General features: G+C 44.6%; 1 protein-coding gene across 1 annotated transcript in view; it reads left to right on the forward strand.

Moving 5' to 3' along the window:
* The window catches only part of MYOF (myoferlin), a 1,388,224-nt gene that overhangs the window by 547,510 nt on the left and 819,273 nt on the right, over positions 1-21,441 (forward strand). The window contains exon 16 of the mRNA XM_069611360.1: positions 1,898-1,980. Coding sequence (XP_069467461.1) covers positions 1,898-1,980 — 83 coding nt within the window. The remainder of the gene's footprint in view (positions 1-1,897; positions 1,981-21,441) is intronic.

Here is a 21,441-nt window from a genome sequence, read left to right on the forward strand (position 1 = left end):
AACGTTCGTCAGTAATGGGCGTTATTCGTTTTTTGCTCTGATGGAAGCCATCGTTGCTGCAGAAGCTTGATCTTTGCATTTCACCCTCAAGAAATAGTTTTCTGATTCTATATTGCTGTTGGATACAGGAGATCTTACGGGCTAACTGGTGTGGCGACTGCGGCGAGAAAGATCTTCATTATCTTCTTCCCAGTACTTACACCTCTGTGTTGAATTTCAGTTTTTCATTCCATGTCCTCTCTACACTACGCCCATACCAAGATCCATTGCTCCCTCAAACAATATTTTGGTAAAAGAATCAGCTATTGTGTTCAAAGGCGTTTCTACAGAGGTCACATGAGAGGTTTTGGGAATTTTTGGAGAAATGGGTCGGACTGTGCGTGTGGGCTCTGTTGGTTTGCATAAGGGCCAACATCAGCATTGTAGAATTTGGGAGGCGGGATTGGGGACTGTAGGATTTTTTTCCAGAGCATTTTGGTTATATCCATGCAGTAGCATATGGCAAATGTATACATTAGATACTGAGTTATATTTGGGGCATGTTTTTTAAAATAGACATTCCTATATAAGAGAGGTTAATGTATGATTGATGCATATTAAGCAAGGACTGCTCTTGTGGGGTGTTCTCAGTCCCGGACAGGCCCTTTTAGTGCTTCCTTTACAGAAATCCATGCTTATTGGTTGTGCCTTCGTTCTAGAGTTCCTATATGGCAGCGGATCCATGATCTCTGGCCTAGTAAGCATCTTTTCGTTTAACTGTAATGGTTTACTCCGCTGTGCTCCCGGAGAAGGGTTGCTTTGGCATTTACAGGTTGACTTCGACTGTATCTTTGTGTACATTGTCTGATGGATGTGCAATGCTATTACCACAAGTTGTCCAATAAAGAGAAGAGCATGGTTTTGCTGAGCGTCTTTCGAGTTTGTAACCTGTGATACTTTTGAGTATGCCATTGTTACATATTTTAAAGTGTTTGCAATTTTCACGACCGATCTCACCGGGGGAACCGGGTTGCTCTGCGTGTACTGCTCCAGATGCGAGCCATGTGCAGCATCTGTCACACGCTCATTTGGGTCACGCAATACACCGTTAGTAGATGGCACAAGTGAATCACACCAGTGTACATGTGTGCGACTCAGTTTTAAAGGGATTTGGAATAGTAAAAAAAGTAAGCACTGTGCTTGAAGTCCTGTACAATTTCGTCCATGTTGGGGTGTGTTGGATAACCATCCTAGATGCTTGGGAGCCGTTCACTTGCTTCTGGGCACCTTTGTTTTTCCTTTAATTACATTATGTTGCCCTGAATACAGTAATTTGACCTTTTCTGTCGCAGCACCAGCAGACAGGACTCTGGTTGTGAAGCAAATGTGCAAAGTGCAACATGAATAATTTGCATGGTCAATACATGTACCACCACCAGCACAACTTTGTAAAAATGTATTTGGCCACCCATTGGGGCATACATTTGGATAATATTTAGGAATACCTCGAATTAAACTTCCGAAATAAAGGCTCAAAGACCTTAATTTCTTTTTATAACGGCTTTCAAATCCTGATGTGTTAATGGTTTGTAAGTATATAACGATTTTAGTAGAGTAGAGTTGAGTTCAGAGGTGTGGAAGAACATTCAACGTGAGTAACAGCTGATGAGGAAACTAAACCAAGTTTATATCCTGTATTTCATTCAATATAGATATGCACTTTGCAGGCTGGAGTTTAATTAACTGTGCCCTGCAAAGTGAGTGGTTAAGGATCACAGGTATTGTAGCCCAAAACAAATGGAGGGCCGCTTAATGAGTAATGAGGGATGAATCTGCCTGTGTTCATCAGTGTTTCTTCCTCGTAGGTTTGTTCTTCAGATATTTCTCTTGTTAACTGTTCACGTGTTATTTTATACAGGGATCGCCTTACAAAAAATGACACGGTTGGAACGACATCTTTGAGTCTTTCAAAAATTGCTGCTCCAGGTGGAGAGGTGGAAGGTAGGTGTTTTTTCTGATGTGTAAAATGTAACCACTCATCCTGCGAGTCCTGCTTATTATACAATTTTCCAAGAGGCTATTGTATCTCGATGTCTCCTTAGAATCAGAAAGTGGAACTTGAATCCAAGCATGGTTCCTTCTCATTGCACTGAATTAGTGAGTTTATGGTAGGAAGAGTGGTCACGTGGAGCCTGTGGAAGACCACAGATCTACAGAAGTCCACCTTCAACCCTTTACAGGGCTATCTGTCCACAGTCCTCTATAAATCACCATATTCTAGTTCAAAATAAGGTTTGTGTCTCTGAAATCTCCTCTAACTCCTCCATTGGGTTACACCAATACCGTCTTGTCTGTGCTCTACCCGGACAAGCTTAATGCAAGACCATTTTATTTCTTTTAACCCATTCTTTAAAAACATCACAATTTTCACTTTGACATATGCCTGGTACGCAGTGATAGTGTATTTACGTTATTCCTTGCCAGGTCAAAGAGAAAGGCCATCATCCAGCAGGTTTTCTACCAATGGTTTACATCTGTTGTGAACTTAATGGTTAGAAAATACTTTAAGGTTCCCTTTTGACTAGATGTGACCACCAGAGATCTGCATCTTCCGGTGCCTAGCCAGGAGACCTGCATGGTGGCAATATGCTCCTCTAAACAAAGTGTTTGCCAGCCATAATATCTACCTCCCCTGAGCCTTAATTGAAGCCTGCGTTCTGCATAATCTTTTTGACTAGTATGGGTTTCACGATCCACCTTGGTAGGATACTGCCAGAGAAATCTTTTAAGTGAATAATTTACCTGGGGATCAAGTCGTGATTTGGGTTTGCAGAGCTATACAAATGTATTTGGTGAATTCATTTGTTTCCTCGTAGATTGCACCCTACTGATCTTGCACCTCTCTTAGCATGTAGGGTCTGAAACCGTTCGTTGACATGGCAGTGATTTATATAAAGAACTGAAGGCTAGTTGCACACATGACAATTGTAACTAGGACACACTCCCATTGTTCTCCAGTGCATTTCTGGGTATCCGCTCTGGGGTACAGCTGTGTGTCGCCACATACACTCTGATGGGATGGCAATCATCCATTTGGGAGCCTGCAAGAACAAATTAGGAATTTTCACTGATGGCCTTTTACTGATGAACACTGACCACCAATGTTGCTTTTGCTTTAAACCTAATTTGATCTAGTATAACCTTTTGTGTGTTAAAATATTTGGCTGGTATACCCTTAGACCTTGTCAAAGGAGTACCAGTCAAGTGAGGTAAAACAAATCACGAATGACCTACATTTGAATGAAACACATGAGCATGTGAATGGAGCAACGTCTTTCATGTCGTTCAAACTCCTAGGTCTCTGTAGATGGTGAAATCTAGCTATTTGATGGTTCAGGTGAACTGCCACTGGAAAAACAAGCATTCTACTGCATAAACTATCACTTTCAGGAATTCCCGTTTCTGGTATACTGGCTTTCTCAGAATCATTAATGCATTGCAGGATTGGGTTGAGCAGGAGCAGGGTTTGAGAAACTGCACCCATGGGCCAAGGTCGGAGGGTGGGGGTATAGGACCACCCTCCTTGCTACGCTAGTACCAAGAAAATCTGGGAAGGACCATAGACTCGTAAGACGTTAAGCACTGAACAATCGAGAAGCATATGAAACAGTCTTGGAAGAAATGGGTCAGAGTTATTTGACAAGGGTGCCAATAAAGACAAGACACCTTGCAGTAAGGTTTGCAGTTGAGGTTGAAGTTTATACTCAGGTTGCATCAAATACCATTTTACCTCTACCTCCTCCCAACCTCTGTCATTAAAATCTCCATTGGAATCTGAGATTCTCCTATGCTTAGAGAATGGATGGCATTCTACAAGGGAGAGGTGTGGCTTGCAAGTTGAAACTAGATTTTGGTAAACCCTTTGGTAACACACAACCCACTCATCAAATCATGGCAGACATCTGTAGCCACAAGTTGGGGGCAATTTCTTCTGGAATGCTTTTTGATGGCTCTGAATAATGTGCTGGGGTGCGATCTTGATAAATAGGTGTCTTTGTTACAATGTTCCCATGTCAAGATTTGGGAGCATGGCCTAAATCATTAATTGAAAACCAGTAATTCAAACCAAGGCAATGACTTCTCTAGGACTGTGCGTTTCGGCAGGTGTTTAAGAAAAACTTTTAAAGATGTAGGAAATGTAACAGTTTTCTCCTTGATTTTCCTGTATGTTATGTAGTAGTTTTTGAAATTCTGCAATATGGTTGTATTTTCGAGTCAACAAAATACACACACATATACGTGTTTGTATATGTGTATGTATGTGGCAGGAAGAGGAGTAAGGGGTGATGGCATGGGGTAGGGAACGGGCTTGAGGGGGACCCCATTTTAAAAAAATAAAGGTGAAAAATAGGTTGGCCAATTGGAGTCGACCAAATTGTAAGCTTTCAAAAATGAGTTGGTGCAACAGCATGGCTCCTTCCTGTACATATTATAGAAATGTTCAGGACTCCCTGCATTTGTCCATATTTATTATGGCCACCGCAAGGCCCAGCACCTTCTACTGTGTGAACCTGTAATGAATTTGCTGATTGATCCATTGTGCAGTTTCCCATATTATAGTCCCTTCCATTTTATTAGGGTGCACATGGTTGCTTGAAACTCAAGACCTGTTCCAAAACCACATAAAAATAATATTCTAGAAAGACAATGCAATTGTAAGAGGTGAGATTATTAAAGTGGAAAGAAACCAGGAACTGTAAATCAACACTATAAATAATATTGCTAGGACACCCTGTTAAGCACAAACTAACGAGCCCCCATAAAGATGGTGCTGTATGGATCAGGTGGCCTCCCCTGTCACCCTCCCTCTCATACTGGATTGGGCAGACCCCCTCCCATTCAATACCCCGAAGAAAAGCTGCCCACTCTTAGATTGTGTGCACCTGTCAAGACCACAGGCAACTCAGAGGCTGTGCATGCCCATTGAACTCCACAACACTGCAGACTATCTGGAGAGCCAGCACAGGATTAGACCCTGCTACAGGTGCAAACCTGGACCCACCAGACAGCTGTGGTAAGCCACTGTAATGCTCTTCTTCCCTCATGGTTTTATATGTAATCTCCTGTCGGGACAGAAGGAAGATGGAGTATATTGTGCAGCCATTTGATGCCCGTTCATTAAACAAATGGGAAACTAGTGCAGAGATCGGCCATGGCCAGGCAGGGTGCATGATCACCACCTTTCCTGTTAACTAAATGGTGAGGATCAGAAGATCATGGTTGCATAAGAGTTGATGGAACAATTGTTCGGTGAGCTCTGTAAGGGCCAAAGCATAACTTTTGGAATTCACCACAATGAACGGTCAGTGGCACCGCAATGTCTTTTCTCATTGCTGCATTAATGTATGATATTCAGAACAATGAAAACCAAGGGAGTTGGGGGTGGATTGAATATGGTCTATGTCTTGTGTCTCGCCTCATGCAATGAGGACTTGGTTTGTATGCCTAAAAATGGATGTCTAACGTGCCCATCATAATGTGGACTAACATATTAAATCATAGCAATTTTACAATCCCATTTTGCCTATCTGTTCTACAAAGTGACACATCAACCTTACATACTGAAGTTACCAGGTAATGTGATTATTCACGTCCGTAGTAATTCAAATTCTTGAAGTAAAAAATCTGTCTAATCAGTGACCTGTTGTAGACTTGAAGGTGATAAACAAAGTTTGTATGAGCTGCAATTGTTTGAGGGTTGTAAATGGTTACAGCATAGTGGCATTGAACAAACTGAGGTGATGGTGCTGGCTCATTACAACCGCAGCGGCAACACCTTCAATCATTCCGTCTCTCTCTGAAATCCTTTTTGAGAATGGCCCTATATAGGTATGTACTGATTTGAAATGTTGGAACTGTAAATGTGTTTCTTATGGCCTTTAACAATTTTTTTTCTATGATGTAGAAACTGAGGCTACGGGAATTGGGTCTTCGACATATGCAGGTGTATATCTTGGTGTGACGTGATTTTTGCTGTCCATTGCCCAGGCTCGGCATCGTTTGAAATTTAAATACATTTTAACAAATCACTTCAATGCGCTCTTTGTGCATTTAAAGGAAATTTTGCTTTAAATTTGTATAGCCAGTTTTGGCACTGGACGCAACGGCATGAGCAAATGATTGGTGTGGCAGCTGCATGGCTTGACTTGGTATAGGTTCTCCCTTGAGCTCTCTGGCCTCGCACCATTCTTTCCCATCGCCTATCATGGGGGGGGGGGGGATATCAGCATTGAAATTGGTGATTCAAAGGACACTTTATTTCTGCAAATATCCTGCAGATGAGGCACTGCAAGTTTGGTGGAAGGCTGGCATGTGGAACTGCATTAAATAGTCTCTTTTGCACCACTTGCTGGAGAGCCAGACTGCAGGATTTTAGTTTTGGACTTATATTGTTATATAGTTTGCAGACTATGTACTCCAATCTACTGCAAAGTTTGATCAAAAAATGCACCCCTGAGGGTACAAAATCCAATAATTTGGATGGACCTCCCCCCTGCCCCTTGAAGAATTGTGGCTTTTACTGGTGCAAAGGCTTTCAGTGCTGAAGAGAACTATTGCCTACTTCAGATGCATGCCTTGCATTCTCTTTGGCCTCCTCAAAAGTGCTCTTCTGGACAAACATCACCATCTTCTTGGTCTTAATGTTTTAAGAGTGGTAAGGATCTTACCCTACTTTTTCTTGCTGTCCTGATATAGAATTAGATTTTTTATGGACACTATTGCAGGTCTGCTCCACTCGGAGGTCTGCAACCTTTTAGTATCTATCTACATTTCATTTATTTTGTGAAATGGGCTTCTCCCTTTGATTTCTGTTTGTTATTGAGTAAATTTAACAACTTTAGCAGGATAGATTTATTTTTTTGTTGCATCATACCAAACGTATAACATTCCAATGAACAGTTTCATCCACAGTCACGTATAGACTATTTACTTGTTGACTTTTAAGTTGATGCATGCGTGTTCAACCACATGCCCCAGACGTTGACTGCATTTGCTCTGGTCCAGATGAGTCATCTGTTGTCCTTGTATTTCAGCAAGTTTTATGGGAGGGTTTTGTGCACAGATGTTGGACCCTCCTATATGGGGTGTTCTACTGTGTGGAGTTCCATGTTACAAACCTTTTTCTGCTCAAAGTTGTTTCAAATATAAAAAAGGGGTGGGGGCGGGTTACTGTTCAACTGGTATCTAAGTCTTAAAAGAACTGCAATGTGCAAACTTCACCATGGGCTATATGTCTGTTCACATGGGTTATTGCCAGAGCATGACACAACAGTTCTAACCTAACACTAGAGTTCCAGCCTTGACTGTAACCATTTTTGGTACTTTCAGTTCAACATGTTTGCATGGATGGTAGATTCAGTATAAATAATTTGTGGTTTTGAGTGTTGAAAGTCCTCCATTTCTATAGAGGATATCGCTGGCTGCTGAACATAGATTAGGGAATAAGCAGTCAAATCAATTCTCAGTGACTCCTCGCAAAGTCCCCAACAAGCCCAAACTACTCCCCCCTAAAAGGAGCTCTACTAAATGTTAGGTCCCTTGTTGCCCATCCCACAGAAATTGCTGACACCATACTGACTAATAATCTCGACCTTCTCACCATACAGAAACCTGGCTACTCAAGGCTGCAGGGCCCTATTTAACCCTAGCTATTCCTGACAACTATTCCATCCTCAGAGCTGATAGACCTAATGCCTGTGAAGGAGGTATAGCTATCATCTTTAAATCCTCTCGAGACCTCAGGTCAATCGCCTCTGCTCCACTAAAATCTTGCCAACATCTTACAATCAAGCTGCAAACCTCTCCCAAAAGCACAATCTCCATTAACATTATATATAGACCCCCAGGTCATCCTGGAGCCTTTGAAGAAGACATCACCTCTCTAATAGCGGAGAACACTAAGCCATCAGCACAAACCATCATCCTCGGAGATTTCAACCTCGGGTACAATGACCCAAATGACTCCCCAGATTCTTCCCTAGCCAACGTTCTAGCTGAGCATGGCTTCACACAACTGAGCACCCAACCCACTCATTAGAAAGGCAGAATTATCGATTGGGTAGCTGCTCTCAATTGCAATATTACTTGCAAGGTTCCCCAACCTCTCGCATGGACCGACCACCATCTCATCCCACTAGATATTAACATCAATAACCTAGAACCTAAAGTATGCCATACTGCACTAGCCTGTCCTACCAGGAACAAGCGTAATACTGTCGAAGCCCGAATACCCCTGGTAGTTCCTACGCTCAACGCACTGCCAGCCACAGCCGACCTTAACCTACTGGTCAACACATATAACCACTCCATGGCCAATGCCATCGATACTATAGCCCCATTGAAAATGTGAAAAGGAAAATCCAGAGCACACTTGAACTCCTGGTACACCACCGAACTCAAACTACTCAGAAAAAATAAAGCAAAGCTAGAGTCACTATGGAAAACGGTACCATCTATTGAAAACAAAACCAATCTTACAAATATCTCCTCCCTGTACAAAAATGAGATGCGTACCAAGAAAGAAGAAGCCTACAACATTAGGATAAATCAGGCAGGATCCTGCACCAGAGAAATATTCAATATTCTAAAGTAACTAGGAAACCCAAATCCTCCAGTAGATATGTGCACGAAAGACAAACCCTGGTGCACGAGCATCCAGGATGCCCTTCCCAACAAAATCACAGGGCTCCAAACTAAGATTGTGGACAAAAGACAACAACTCACCGGTAGCAAGTCTACCAGTCTAAGCACACCACCTCCCATTGACACTAAGCTAGGCTTCACATTCAATAAGGTAACTATAATTTATAGCCTCTCTAAAACCGTCCAACTGCATAGGGGATAGCTGCCCTGTTCAGATCATAAAAGATCTATCCCCCTTGATCACTAAATTAATAAATCTATCCTTCTCCACCAACTCAGTCCCCAGTAATTTGAAACAATCATGGGTCCTCCCACTTTTAAAAAAACAATCTCTAGACCCGGCTATGCCTACCAACTACAGACCCATCACTACGGTCCCATTTCTTTTAAAAATCCTATACCGAGTTGCTTACCTGCAAATTCAAGATTATCTCAAGACAAACCAATTATAAGGAATATGTGAATCTGGCTTTAGACCTCTACATGGAACAGAAACGGCCCTTGTTGACCTCAGAAGCCAGATTGATGAACTCAAAGATGAAGGCAATACCGCTATCCTACTCCTTTTAGACTTCTCGGCAGCTTTTGACCTGGTCGACCACACAATCCTCTGCAACCAACTATCAGCAGCTCACTTCTCCTCTGCAGTCATGTGGATACAATCCTTCCTAGCTAATAGAACCATGAGGGTCTTCTCACCTGTAGCAGCAGCTGACCCTATCACTTGTGTCCCACAAGGCTCATGTGTTTCGCCCACTTTGTACAATATATTTACAAAGCCGCTCTTCGACAAACTGGACCTTCTGGGTGTCACCTACACCAACTATGCAGATGACACCCAGACACTCCTCACCCTCTCGGGTAACTTTAACGCTGACGTCATCCAGATTAACAAAATCATCATTCAGGCATGGATGGCTACACATGGCCTATGCCTGAATGATGAGAAGACTGAACCTCTCCTTGTTGGCTCACCCAATAACCTGTTGAAACTTAGCCCCAACTATAACGGCATCATCATCGATAGAAATACCATGCCCATTGTTAAGTGTGAAAACTCTTGGCTTTTATTTTGATGCCAACACCAACCTTTCGAAACAAATTAACATGACCGCCTCAGCCACTGCCTACATAGGTAAGCTGATAAGGGCCTGCAGACCTTTCCTGTCCTCTTGCCTCACACTGGCCAGGGCTCTTATACAATCCAAATTGGATTAGTGTAACAGTCTATACCTAGGCGCAAACCAATCCATAATCAATAAACTACAGGTACTCCAAAATAATGCTCTACGAGCACCATTAAACATTCCCAGACGAGAGCACATCTCTACCACATTTATCATGTAAATGGCTCTCCATACAACAAAAAATCGAAATAAAAACCATTTGTCTCACTTACAAAGCCCTGAACCACCTAGCCCCGCCGTACCTCACGAACAAATTCACCCTGAAAGCTGCTGCCAGAATCACTCGATCCACCAACACCTTATGCCTCATGGTTCCTAGATTCAACTTAAAAAGAGCTGGAGGATCTAGTTTCACGGTCCTTGCCTCCCAACTTTGGAACACGCTACCACTGAACATCAAAGCTATCGACACCTTTCTATCATTCAGAAAACATGTCTGGAGTTCCATATAAATAAATAAAACAAAGTTTGATATTATTGCTGTCTGAAATGACGGCTAACAGCTAATGGGTCTGATGTGCATTGGCAGTCTATTCCATAGTCCCGTCACAGAGCAGTATTGGTCTGAAGTGGCCCTGATCTGATATGAAGGTACATGGAATAATTTCCCCACCTAGGAATGCAACCAATGGAGTTGGCTGGAGTGCGGCTGGAAAGACATCCAATACCAGCCCCCCCGAGTGTGAGAACATGTCAGCAGGTAAGGCGGGTGGGACAAGTGATCCATACGGGAAATGAAGTCTTTGGGCCTCATTACGACCCAGGCGGTAAGTTACCGCCTGGGTCGTACCTTTACCACCATGGCGTAAACTACGTTTACGCCATGGTGGTTGGCGGACTTACCGCCCCATTCCGAGGTGAGGTGGGGCGGTAAGTCCCCATTAACCCATTTACCCTTCCCCATTTTTGCCCCATAGGGCATAATGGGAGTGGGGAAGGCGTTAATTACGCCACCGTAAATTACGGTGGCGTAATTAACAACAAGGTCCCTTAGCGCCATGGATTTTAACACCTGCTAAAAGCAGGTGTTAAAACCTCCATGGCGCTAAGGGACCTCGGAATCAGGCGGTAAGGGTCGGCGCTGTTTACGCCGCCGTAAACCCCTTACCGCCTGGGTCCTAATGAGGCACATTGTCTCTAAGAGAGGAGGAATTGGAGGGCGTAAAAGACTCACTGGCCTTGGATTCAGTGGATATTGTTTATATGCGGGAGAGGCCGGTTAAAAGGGGGAGGAGTTGATGCGAGGGGAACCAGGACTCCGATCAAAGTGATTTGAATAATGAGAGCGTATTAGACCACTAAATCACCCAAGAGAATACGCAACTGGTTACTCCTCTTCATATGAAAGAGAAGGAACAGGTACAGGGAGTAGTCTCTGCAAACAGCTTCCAGCAACCAGCATCTATATGGTCAATGAAGAGCATTCTAGGATGACTGATTCTAGCCTGTTGTCATCTCGTGGTGGTGAGCTGAATAGCCATCTGCGCAAGGAACCAAATGGGGTAGAGACCCCTAGTGCTGGGAGCGTACTGCCATCTGACCCTACGGGTATAGCCGGCAGTGGTGGCTGTTGTCAGAATGTAGGGCTTGCAGCCCACCTGGCCAAGGAAGTGGCGGATCTGACAATGAAAATTGCCAGACATGTCCTCCATGGCGTCCTCAGTGGAGTGCCCAGATTCTGTGAGAAGGAAGGAGGGGAGAATTGATGCTTCCGGAGTGGAGGTTAATGCACATCTTCAACAGCTGGTGATGGAATTGTTACCAACTTTGCTTGCTCAGTTTACAAAGCTATATGAAGCAATTCGTAGTAGCATCAAGGATCACCTGGCCCTACTTAGTAATATGAGCAGTAAGTTGATAGCATTGGAAGTCCTAGCTAATACAGTCGAGAGGAGGCTGGAAAAAGAAGCTGAGATCTCTGCGTCTTGGCAAAATCGACTTTGTGACCTGGCTCAGAGAGAAATGACAAATAAAAGTCTGATGATGGAGGTGTTACTCCAGGATTGTAAATGGATGAGAGACCATTTTAAGGATGCTGAACGAGCTCCTAGTATTCCACGAAAAAATCACATAAGGGTAGTAGATTAGCCTGAGTCAGGGAATGTAAATGATGAGGAGGAAGTGATGGAGGTGGTGCGGGATGACCAAAATGCTGAGATGGCTCACAAGAAAAGCAACGTATTCTATGTTTTTAAATCGCAAGAGGTGGTGGAAGCTAACACAATCCTAGAAGACGGCTTCAAGAAAAAATGACAATGGGAAGAAAGTCAAAACATTTGCCTGGAAATTCAAAAAGAAAATCAAATGGATCCAGAGCTTTTTTAAGACATCTACGCTCCCCTTCGGTGATGGACAATTTGCCAGCCCCTAAAAAGGCAAGGAAAGAACAGACCCTACAGGAACCTATGATAAATACTGATTTTGTGGTAGGTGCAGAGAAGGAGGGAAGGTGCTGAGGGGGATTCCAATCCCAACATGGATCTTACTGATCTAATTGAAAGGGTCAAGGAGGATGATTGGTGGAAGGTGAGCCTTTTGGAATGGGAAAACATTGAAAGTCCACTTGCACTTGCATCTGAATCTCCCGCTAAGTCTGGCCGGAATTTGGGTGGAAAATTAACCCTGGAAGTACCCAAACCTTCTGTGAAATCTGGCCATAATGGCGGCAGTACCCAAACCTTCTGTGAAATCTGGCCATAATGGCGGTGGGATAGTGATCCCTGCAGTCCCTAAGGGAAAACAAATCCCTGAAATACCTACGCTTTCCATGGAATTTGGTCAGAATGGGTCTGGGAAATCGACCCTTGTAGCACCTAAATCTTCAGATAAGACAGGCTAGCTTGGAGGTGGAAAATGGATGACAGAAGTACCAACAAACCCCTCTGCAGCTTTTTTAACATTGGAAGAAATGAGGAAGGGTTGTCTACATTCGACCCTTAAGTCCCCGAAAAACATCAAGGAGAGTAATACCAGAGGAAATGATGCGTGGCATACTGATCGAGAGAAAAAGGATGATAAAAACAATGATGGCTCCAAGAAAACAGCCGAAAAGTTTAAAAATCTATGTTGAAAGGATTGTAGCTGGGCCTAATGTGCCGGTACTAAATAATCGGAACGTGATGAGGCTGTTAAATTGCATCATACCAATCTATAAAATGGCCTCAAGGGACATCAGAATTGTGGAGTTCGTGGGGAGAAGCAAACAAATTGGGTCCTTTTACATCTCTCAGTCAAAGAAAATCTAGTGTTGTCATTGAAAGACATTTTTGCGGCTGGGATACGAAGTGAGCGATTACCACAATAAGATTAAGGCAAGCTGGAGTGAGGCAACGATCCCCAGAGAAATAAAGAAAAAGCTAGAGAAAAATAAGAGGAATATGTTACATCTTTTGCTAGGAGTGATCTTGTTAGGAGTGATCTTGCCGCATTGAATTTTACAGTTTCCAACCAGATGCTTTCGGTCCTTATTTAATGAAAAAGTTCCAGATTTGGAGCTATTTGAAATTTTGGTCTTCCAAGACACTTGGCTGATGAAGCGGCCAGAGTTTGAAGGCTATGTTGCCTATTTAAATCCAGCCCCCTAGGGAATACCGGGCCGTCCATTTGCTGGCCTGCTGACGCTTATTAAGATGGCTGGAGTGGACAATTATTAAATGCCCAAAATCATATATTCAGGCTCTCTTCTTATAACAAAAGAAGGATATATTAGAGACATCACTGGTGCTAATCAACATTTACTGGCGCATGAATATGGCGAGAAAGACGAAGATCATTGATTCAGTGATGAAAATCATAGATGAAGTGATGTGTGAATTGGAGTAGGTGACGGTGGTTATCTGTGGTGACTTAAAAATTAAGTTGTTGGATTAAACGGGTATCCGCGTAAAGGAGAGTCAATGGAAGGAAAGAGAGAGTCAGTGGATGAGCAATATGAAAATGAGGAAAATGCACCTGCTAAATGCCTAAAAAGTAGGGATATACCCGGATGTGCCACATGGAAATGTGGGGAGTTGGAGTAGTGTATAGACTATTGCTTTGTGTCCAATATCCTCGAAGAGAATGTGGAGTGGTTTTCGATTATGCCCCAGAGATTTAGCAATCACAATCTGTTGGCTATCCATATCTCTGGGTGGGATTCAAACAACGCCTCAAAAAAAAAATGGGAGAAGTTGAATTAGGTTGGGGTGGTAATCGATTGAGATTGAAACAGCAAGAGGTGTCCAAAGTGACAAGTCTATACACAGCCCAAATCCAGGAGGATCACAACATGATTGAATATCTGGGAATTCTTAAGGAATTCGGCCACACAGGCAAACTTAATGGAAAAAACAATTGGGTTCAGAGGCATGTGTATGACCCGGATGTTGTAAATAGGTGAAGAATGATGAGAAATGAGATAAGGAGCATTGGGAGAGATGACCACACTTCTAAATCTGAAAGAAAGAGGATGGTTCGACAGAAATTTAAGAATTGGTGTAAGAGCTCCAAGGCAATTAGAGCGCAAAATGGCGCTGAACGCATCTCAAAAGCGGGTTGTGCTAACAATTCCAAAGATATCTGGGAATTAATTCATAATGGGGGCGTGTTTTAGAGAAGCAAAAGCCCTTCTGATGGTATCAGAGAGTGATTGGATGCAGCACTATTCCTCCCCATTTGCGGATCCAGAGTGGAATGATTGTGAAGTGAGTGAACCCTCTCCTCTAAGGTGGAATTTTGCATTTGATGAACACGATGCAATAATGATGATGGGCAACCTGAGCTCCTCGCGGGCAGCGGGGCCAGATGACCTGTCAAACTAGGAATTGAAAAAAAAAAACCAAAGAGCAGTGGGGAAAACTGTTAGTTACTATGTTTTCCCAAATTACGGCAAACTGAGATCCCAGCCTCATGGAGGAAGGCTAACATAGTTCCTATTTTTAAAAAAGGTAGTCAGGCAGACCCTAGAAACTACCGCCCCATCGCATTGCTCAACTCGATTGGGAAGCTTTTCGTTACTGTCCTGCTCAGAGATCTAAGAGCATGGGCAGAGAAAAGCCGGATTTTGGACCCATGGGGCTGCCCTGCTGACCTGGTTTAAGCCATCGAAGCGCTGTATACTAATACCTCTGTTCGGATCTGAATGTCTAATAAGGGGCTCCTCTCAGAAAACATCCACACCTTTCGTGGATTAAAACAGGGTGTGCCCTGGCACCTCTTCGTCTATTCTGACTTTTTATATAGCCGATTTGTAGGACTCGCAGAGTAAAGGGCTTTTCCCCCCAATGATCAATGGATGGGAGGTACCGTGGATTCTGTTTGCGGACATTCTTGTCGTCTTAGATCAGACGCTGATCGGTCTGCAAAGGAGGTTGAGTGCCTTTTGAGACCTTTTTGAGCCAGAACGGCATGAAGATGAATGTCACCAAATCTAAAATTGACTATGAAATCGGCGGGCAAAAAGAAGTGCAAAGGATTCACATGGAGAGTGGAGGGCACCCCTTAGAAATAGTCGAGTTTGTTGTATTTGGGGGTGACTTATAAATGGGAGCAGACATTAAATGGATCATTATAAGCACTTACAATCTAGGCTGACAACATTAATAAACCAGGGAAAGTCTTTCCATCGAAAATTTGGGAAATTCACACTTGTACCAATAATTTCCTTCTATAAACAAAAAGTGGCACACATTTTAACATATGGATCTGAGGCCAAGCTCCACCTATCATGCTTAGTGTGGGAGAAATTTTGTCTTTTTGGAGGAGTGTGTTGAGACTTCCAAATGCACTTCCAACATGTAAGATTAGACAGGAGCTTAAACTACAATTGCTGGGATCCATGGTGGTGTGGAAGACTATGGCCCTATACAGAAAATGTGCCCAAGCGACTCTAATAAGACAGTTTGCAATCCTGGATTTAAGTTTGGGAGCATACGATAAACATCTAAATCTCTGGAAAATGAAAGTAGAGAAAACCTTGAAGGGGAGAGATATCGACTTTGGTGAATTGATGGGAAATCCATCAAAGGTAAAAAAGAAGCTGCAGGCTTGGGATTGGATAGATACTATAGATCGATGTGAAAAGGTCAAGCTGGGGCGCTTCTGGATTGAAGATGGAAAAGGCCTTAATGTTCTCCCCCGTTATTTGCAAAAATGTCCCTCACCACGATATAGAGATATGTTGCTTAGATGCCATCTAAATATCTTGGATACAAGAAAGGTGCAGTGGATTAGGAAAATGCCTGGGGTGGAAAACCCGCAATGTTGATTTTGCAAGGTTACTGATTCGGTGGAATCTCCCATGCACTTGATATTGACCTGTGAATCATTAAATCGAGTGAGAAGCACCTTCCTTGATGGATATAAGACAGTGGGGGAAACTCTAAGATCCATAGACTGGTGGAAATGGGTATTGATGGGCGAGCAAACAGGTCTGGTAATTGCAGTAATGAAAATGTTGGAAACTGTATTAAATGAGGGGTAGAGTGATGAAAATGGTACTTCCAAGGGAGATTTGGGAGAGCGGATTTGTGGTGATATAGCTATAACAAGGACTACAGTTTAAAGATTGAATTGAGCAAAGTGATCAACTATTCCCCTTGATGACTGTGAAATGAGAAATAATGGTATTGTTGGAGAGAAATTGGAGGTTGGCTTTTATAGGCCAGGTTAAGGATGAGATGGCCACATCTGTATCCTTTTAAGTTGATTGTTAAGGAGTGATTCGAGGATTGAGTAAATGTTAAAGGTTTTTTTTATTTCTTATGTCTTGTTAACATTGCTTTGTTCTTGACTAGGAAACCAATAAAACATTTTTTTAAAAATGGTTATGCAGGTAATGACACTTGAAAGGAAGGAAGAGTGGTATGATAGGTAGGTATAATAGGTTATTCATAACATGCTTAATACCCAGAGGTTTCTAAGCGCAGACCCAGGGATCGAACCTGTGGTGGCCCGTGACGTCTTGCTTCTAAGGCAAGCACGTTGCCACTGAGCTATCCTCCCGAGACGAATATAGTAACATGCATGGTATACTAGCTGGGGTACCCAGCATTGCCTGTGTCCTGATTGAGTGGTATCTCATGTGCCCTGGAGAAAGTTGCTTTTGTACTCCTGTAGTGAATCGGGGTGAGCATAAGTAAATGAGGGTGTCTATGGAGTACATTATTTGCATCCAAACATAGACCACAATCTTGCCCCAGAGAAATGAGGAATCTGTCAAGGGTGATGTCATCCGATTGTAAAGACTGGAGGGGGGTGTCTGTACTTCTGCTCTCTATATGGTAGAGGAGAGGCACAGAGGACCTCAGCCAAGATTCTCTATTGTTGGTAACGTAGTCTAGTAATCAAGGCCTAGCTTCTCAGGAGGTGATGCGGGCTGGTTCTTAAGTACAGTGTAGTCCCCAAGCACCCACAAAGGAATGTCCGCACACTGTATCAGTTAAGTCTTTATATAATTAATATTCAAGGTTATGTTACATTATCACAATAACTCACTTTGTGCTCTGAAAATCACCAATGGTAAATATACACAGTTCTACAGTGGTACCACAAATATTATTCGATCTCATTAAAGTGCATTAACTATACTGTCAAATTGTCAGACAGATCAATAAAGAGGAAACCAGCAGTAGAGAGAGGAAGGAAAGCAAGACGGCTGAACAATTGGCAGAATACTGGTCGCTACCTTTAAACACAGCTCTGTGTGGCGATCCCCCCACCTGGGCAACATGTAGAATAAAGATACAAGCCCAGTCCATATATTGTTCACAATAGACTTCCCAATAGTTCTGCAACCCCAAAGTACCTGGCGTTGTAGCGTTCCTCGGCGGGGAATCGACGGCCCTTCTTGAGTGCCCTCCCTTTAAGACAGGAGTCACGGGTCATTGAACGTCCGACGGAGAACAGTGTGAGCTACGATGGTGAAGTGGCAGCTTCGTTCCTAGCGGTGCTCGTTGATGGGGAAGCGTAAATGTCCTGCAAGGAAGAGGCATGTGGGGCACCTCGGTGTCGATAGTTCTGGACCGCAAAGAGTTTGAAGAACTGTGGCCCAGCAAGGGCGTCAAGTCGTCGGCGTCTCTGTGGTCTTTGGGTGGCAGGAAACCCACCGGTGCATGCTCCTCGGCGCGTCGACGGTCAGGCCTTTTCCAGCAGGATACAGCGACTACGATGCAGACGAAAGCATCCTTGGATAAAATTAAGTTCTTAGGCAAACGGGAGCACGGCAGCTCCGGTCAGCGACGGCGGTCGTCGACAGTGGTGGACAACAGTCCAGGTGCTTTTCCTTGGGATTCCGCAGTGGTCCCCGTCTCTGGTCGGCAGCCTGTCGAAGGTCTGTCTACCAGGGAGCTTTGGCAAAGATCAGCTGGTGCATGATGGTCCCTCGTAGCTCGGGAAGAGGGTGCCTTACCAGGTCCTCTCTGGGTCAGTCCTTGGAGGCACAGCAGCTTTCAGATTGTGAAGGAGAGCAACAGCAATTCTTCTCGTCCAGCAGGGCTTCAAGGTTAAGCTTCAATTATTCCAGTTACTCGTCATAGTGGACTTCAGCTTCTGAACACGAATTCTAGCAGTGATAGGCCCCCAGATATACTAGTTGATCTCCCATTCATTCTGCTGGGTCACACTCAGGCAACCAATCGGTCAGAAGGGCATTCATGCAGGCAGGCAGCCAATCGGGTGCATAGTGCATTCAGGCCATTCACTTCTCTCCAGATACTCACAACAAGTTATGTGTATTGGGACAAGTACCCAGCCATTCAACACTCCACACTGCATTCATACCAGTTTCGGACAGGGCTGTCTCAGTCATTATGTCACACACCAGATACTTAGACACCCACAACACAGAATGCGTATTCGTCACACACTCCATTCACTCAGGTCCCACCCACAGGGTGTACCCACAACATACAGTCACTGGGAAGGCTCCAGCCAGTCTGGCCTGGACTTCGCAACAACACCACATATGGAACTTCCACACAACAGCCGGTCAGGGGGAAGGGACAGAGTCAGGGCTTCCCAGGACTTTTGGAAAACAGGGTAACCGGCAACAGAAAGCAAGAGGCCACGGGGGCCATCTTGTTTCCTATCAGGAATCAACTGATTTCAATGGCAGGGCCTGGGTATCCCACAATGGAGGATACTCGGAGCACCTGTCAAATTCAGCATGGAGCTGCCACCAGCCCATACCCTGCTCTGTGGGCCACCCACAGGTACCCAAAAACATACACTAGGGGCACAGGGTTGCACCCCTACCCATGGGTGCCATAAGGGTATCCCATGGGTCTGTTCGCTAAAACCAAAGGAGAGAGCTGCACCTCCAGGAGCCCCACATGAACTCCTGTGTGGAAAACACGACAGAACACAATAAAAACAGTAAAGTACAAGGATACGGAGGCCCCGTCCCTCCCATGCATTTCCAGCATCACACTGATGTCATAAGTAGCACGCACGACGCCCGTTGGCCTCAGTTCAGTTTTTCCGAAAACGTGTTTGCTTTGTGAAACTCAGCGTGCCTCGAACTTCTGAAGTACTACTCTTATCAATCTTTTCAATGTCGTCTTCTACCCCGACTTTGTCGAAGTGGAGGCACCGCCGGTCGCCTTCTTCCTAGACTTCATCAGGAAGTACCCCGGAGAGGGTGGCATGCCCGTCCAAAACATCGACACCGGCATAGTGGGAAGCTTTCCCAGTTGGAGATGCTTAAGATTTTTGAGAAACAGGGCCAGGCTCCGTCCGCGCCTCCTATGGAAGCTGGCAAAGAGCGGTCTCGGCCTGACCGCGCGCCTTTGAGCCTGGTTTCACAGCGTGATCCACAGCGAGAGGCCTTGAGACAAGATTTTGAAGGATTACTCGAGATGGAGAGAGTGGTCAAGGTCTCCGTCGTCTTCAAGATCTTCGAAGCCATCAACGCATTGTTGGTGCCCATTGGGTCTTCAGCGCCAGTCAAGCCTTCGGCTCCGTTGTCGACACTGGTGGGGCCTAGTTTATTGGCTCAGTCCCCAGGTCCTGTTGACCCACCAAGGAAGGTTCTAGCTAAATCTAAGTCCTTCAACGCATTCTACGTCTCTGGGATCCATGCCAGAAAACGTTTGTCCCTCTGCCTAAAAAGGATTTTTAAGGGAACCACTGTATTCAATGTTTTAAGGTTGGAAAGCAAAATAAGCAATGACACTTAAACTAAAGGGTCTAGCACCTTTCTTGGGGTCCTAATCTAACATACCCTGTGTGTGTGGGATAGAGCCCGACTCAAGACCACCTGATAGCCTGAGACTCATTGAATCCCAGGGTATCGGTGCCCGGCCACGCTTTGCTTCCAAGCCTCAAGGGCTAAGTGACCAGTAGGCTTCTTGACCACTGACTGGTTCCCCCACTCCTCCCACCAAGTACTTCATAGTCCCCATTGCTGTATGGTATGCATTGTTACTTTTACAAACGTGTAACTCCTTCCCCCTCGCTAGTCTTCATCATAACAGCTAGAATGTCTTTTCCCACCCACCCCCACTTCCAGGGTAGTTGCCAGCCTGGTGTCGACTCCTAGGGCAATAAGGCAATTGCTACTCTTTTTGATCTTGTCTTGCCAGAGTCTGGGATATACCCTCCAGCTTTGTTTGCCCATAGATTTTGGTTCAGCAAAAGTTCGAGAGATCATCTGTAGCAAACCGATTGCTTCCTCTGTGTCTGGCCTTTAGGTTCAGTTTTCCCCTGAGTCTGGTTTCTGACAGTCTGTGATACAGCAACCGGCTGCCTTTCTGGTCTTTTCCTACTTAGTCTGCTCTGGTTTCCACCGGTGTCTGGGATATAATCCTCAGTGGACTGTTCCTACTCCTCCCACCTTCCAAGCCAGGAATGACTCTCTTCACACCCTCATTTGCTGAGTAATTCTAACGTGCTCGCCTTGGAAGCAAGACGACACCGAGCCAAACACGATTTGATCCCTGGGTCCGCGCTTCGAAACTTTAAGTATTAAACGTGTTATAAATAACCAATCATATCCTAACTACCCCATAACGTATGTGGGTGGTATTCCTTGAATCTTGGTTTTCTCTGCATCTGTGGTTGGCTTGCCCTGTTCCTCCAGCATGGGTGTTAATGTCCTGTGTCTTTCTCTGGTAAATTTCCCACCTGATGGAAATCCTTCTCCCTCCTTCCACAACTAGCTCTCATGATTGTTTCCTCCATGTCAGTCGGGTGTATAAAAACCCTGGCCACCATGTTGCAATCATCGATGAGGACCACTGTGGAGGTGCGGCTCCATGGCGCACCACTGCTACTTGGCTGCAGCTCCCCCTCATGTGCGGTTTATGTTTTCCTCTAATGAGAATGAAATACCGGCTTACCTGGGTGGCCTGATGGCGAGCACTAACTCCTCCCCTCTCTCTCTCTCTCGCTCTCGCGCGCTCTCTCGCACGCTCTCTCTCTCGCGCGCGCGCTCTCTCTCTCGCTCTCTCTCTCGCGCGCTCTCAAGCGCGCTCTCTCGCGCGCGCTCTCTCGCGTGCTCTCTTTCTCTCTTTTCGCTCCCCACCCCTTTGTCCTCCACCCTTTTGTCCTCCCCTCCTTGTCCTCTCTCACCCCGCTGCCTTTCATTTGTTCACAA

Source organism: Ambystoma mexicanum, chromosome 8 (genome assembly GCF_040938575.1).
Source record: "Ambystoma mexicanum isolate Mex_15411 chromosome 8, UKY_AmexF1_1, whole genome shotgun sequence".
In the NCBI taxonomy this organism is placed as follows: domain Eukaryota; kingdom Metazoa; phylum Chordata; class Amphibia; order Caudata; family Ambystomatidae; genus Ambystoma; species Ambystoma mexicanum.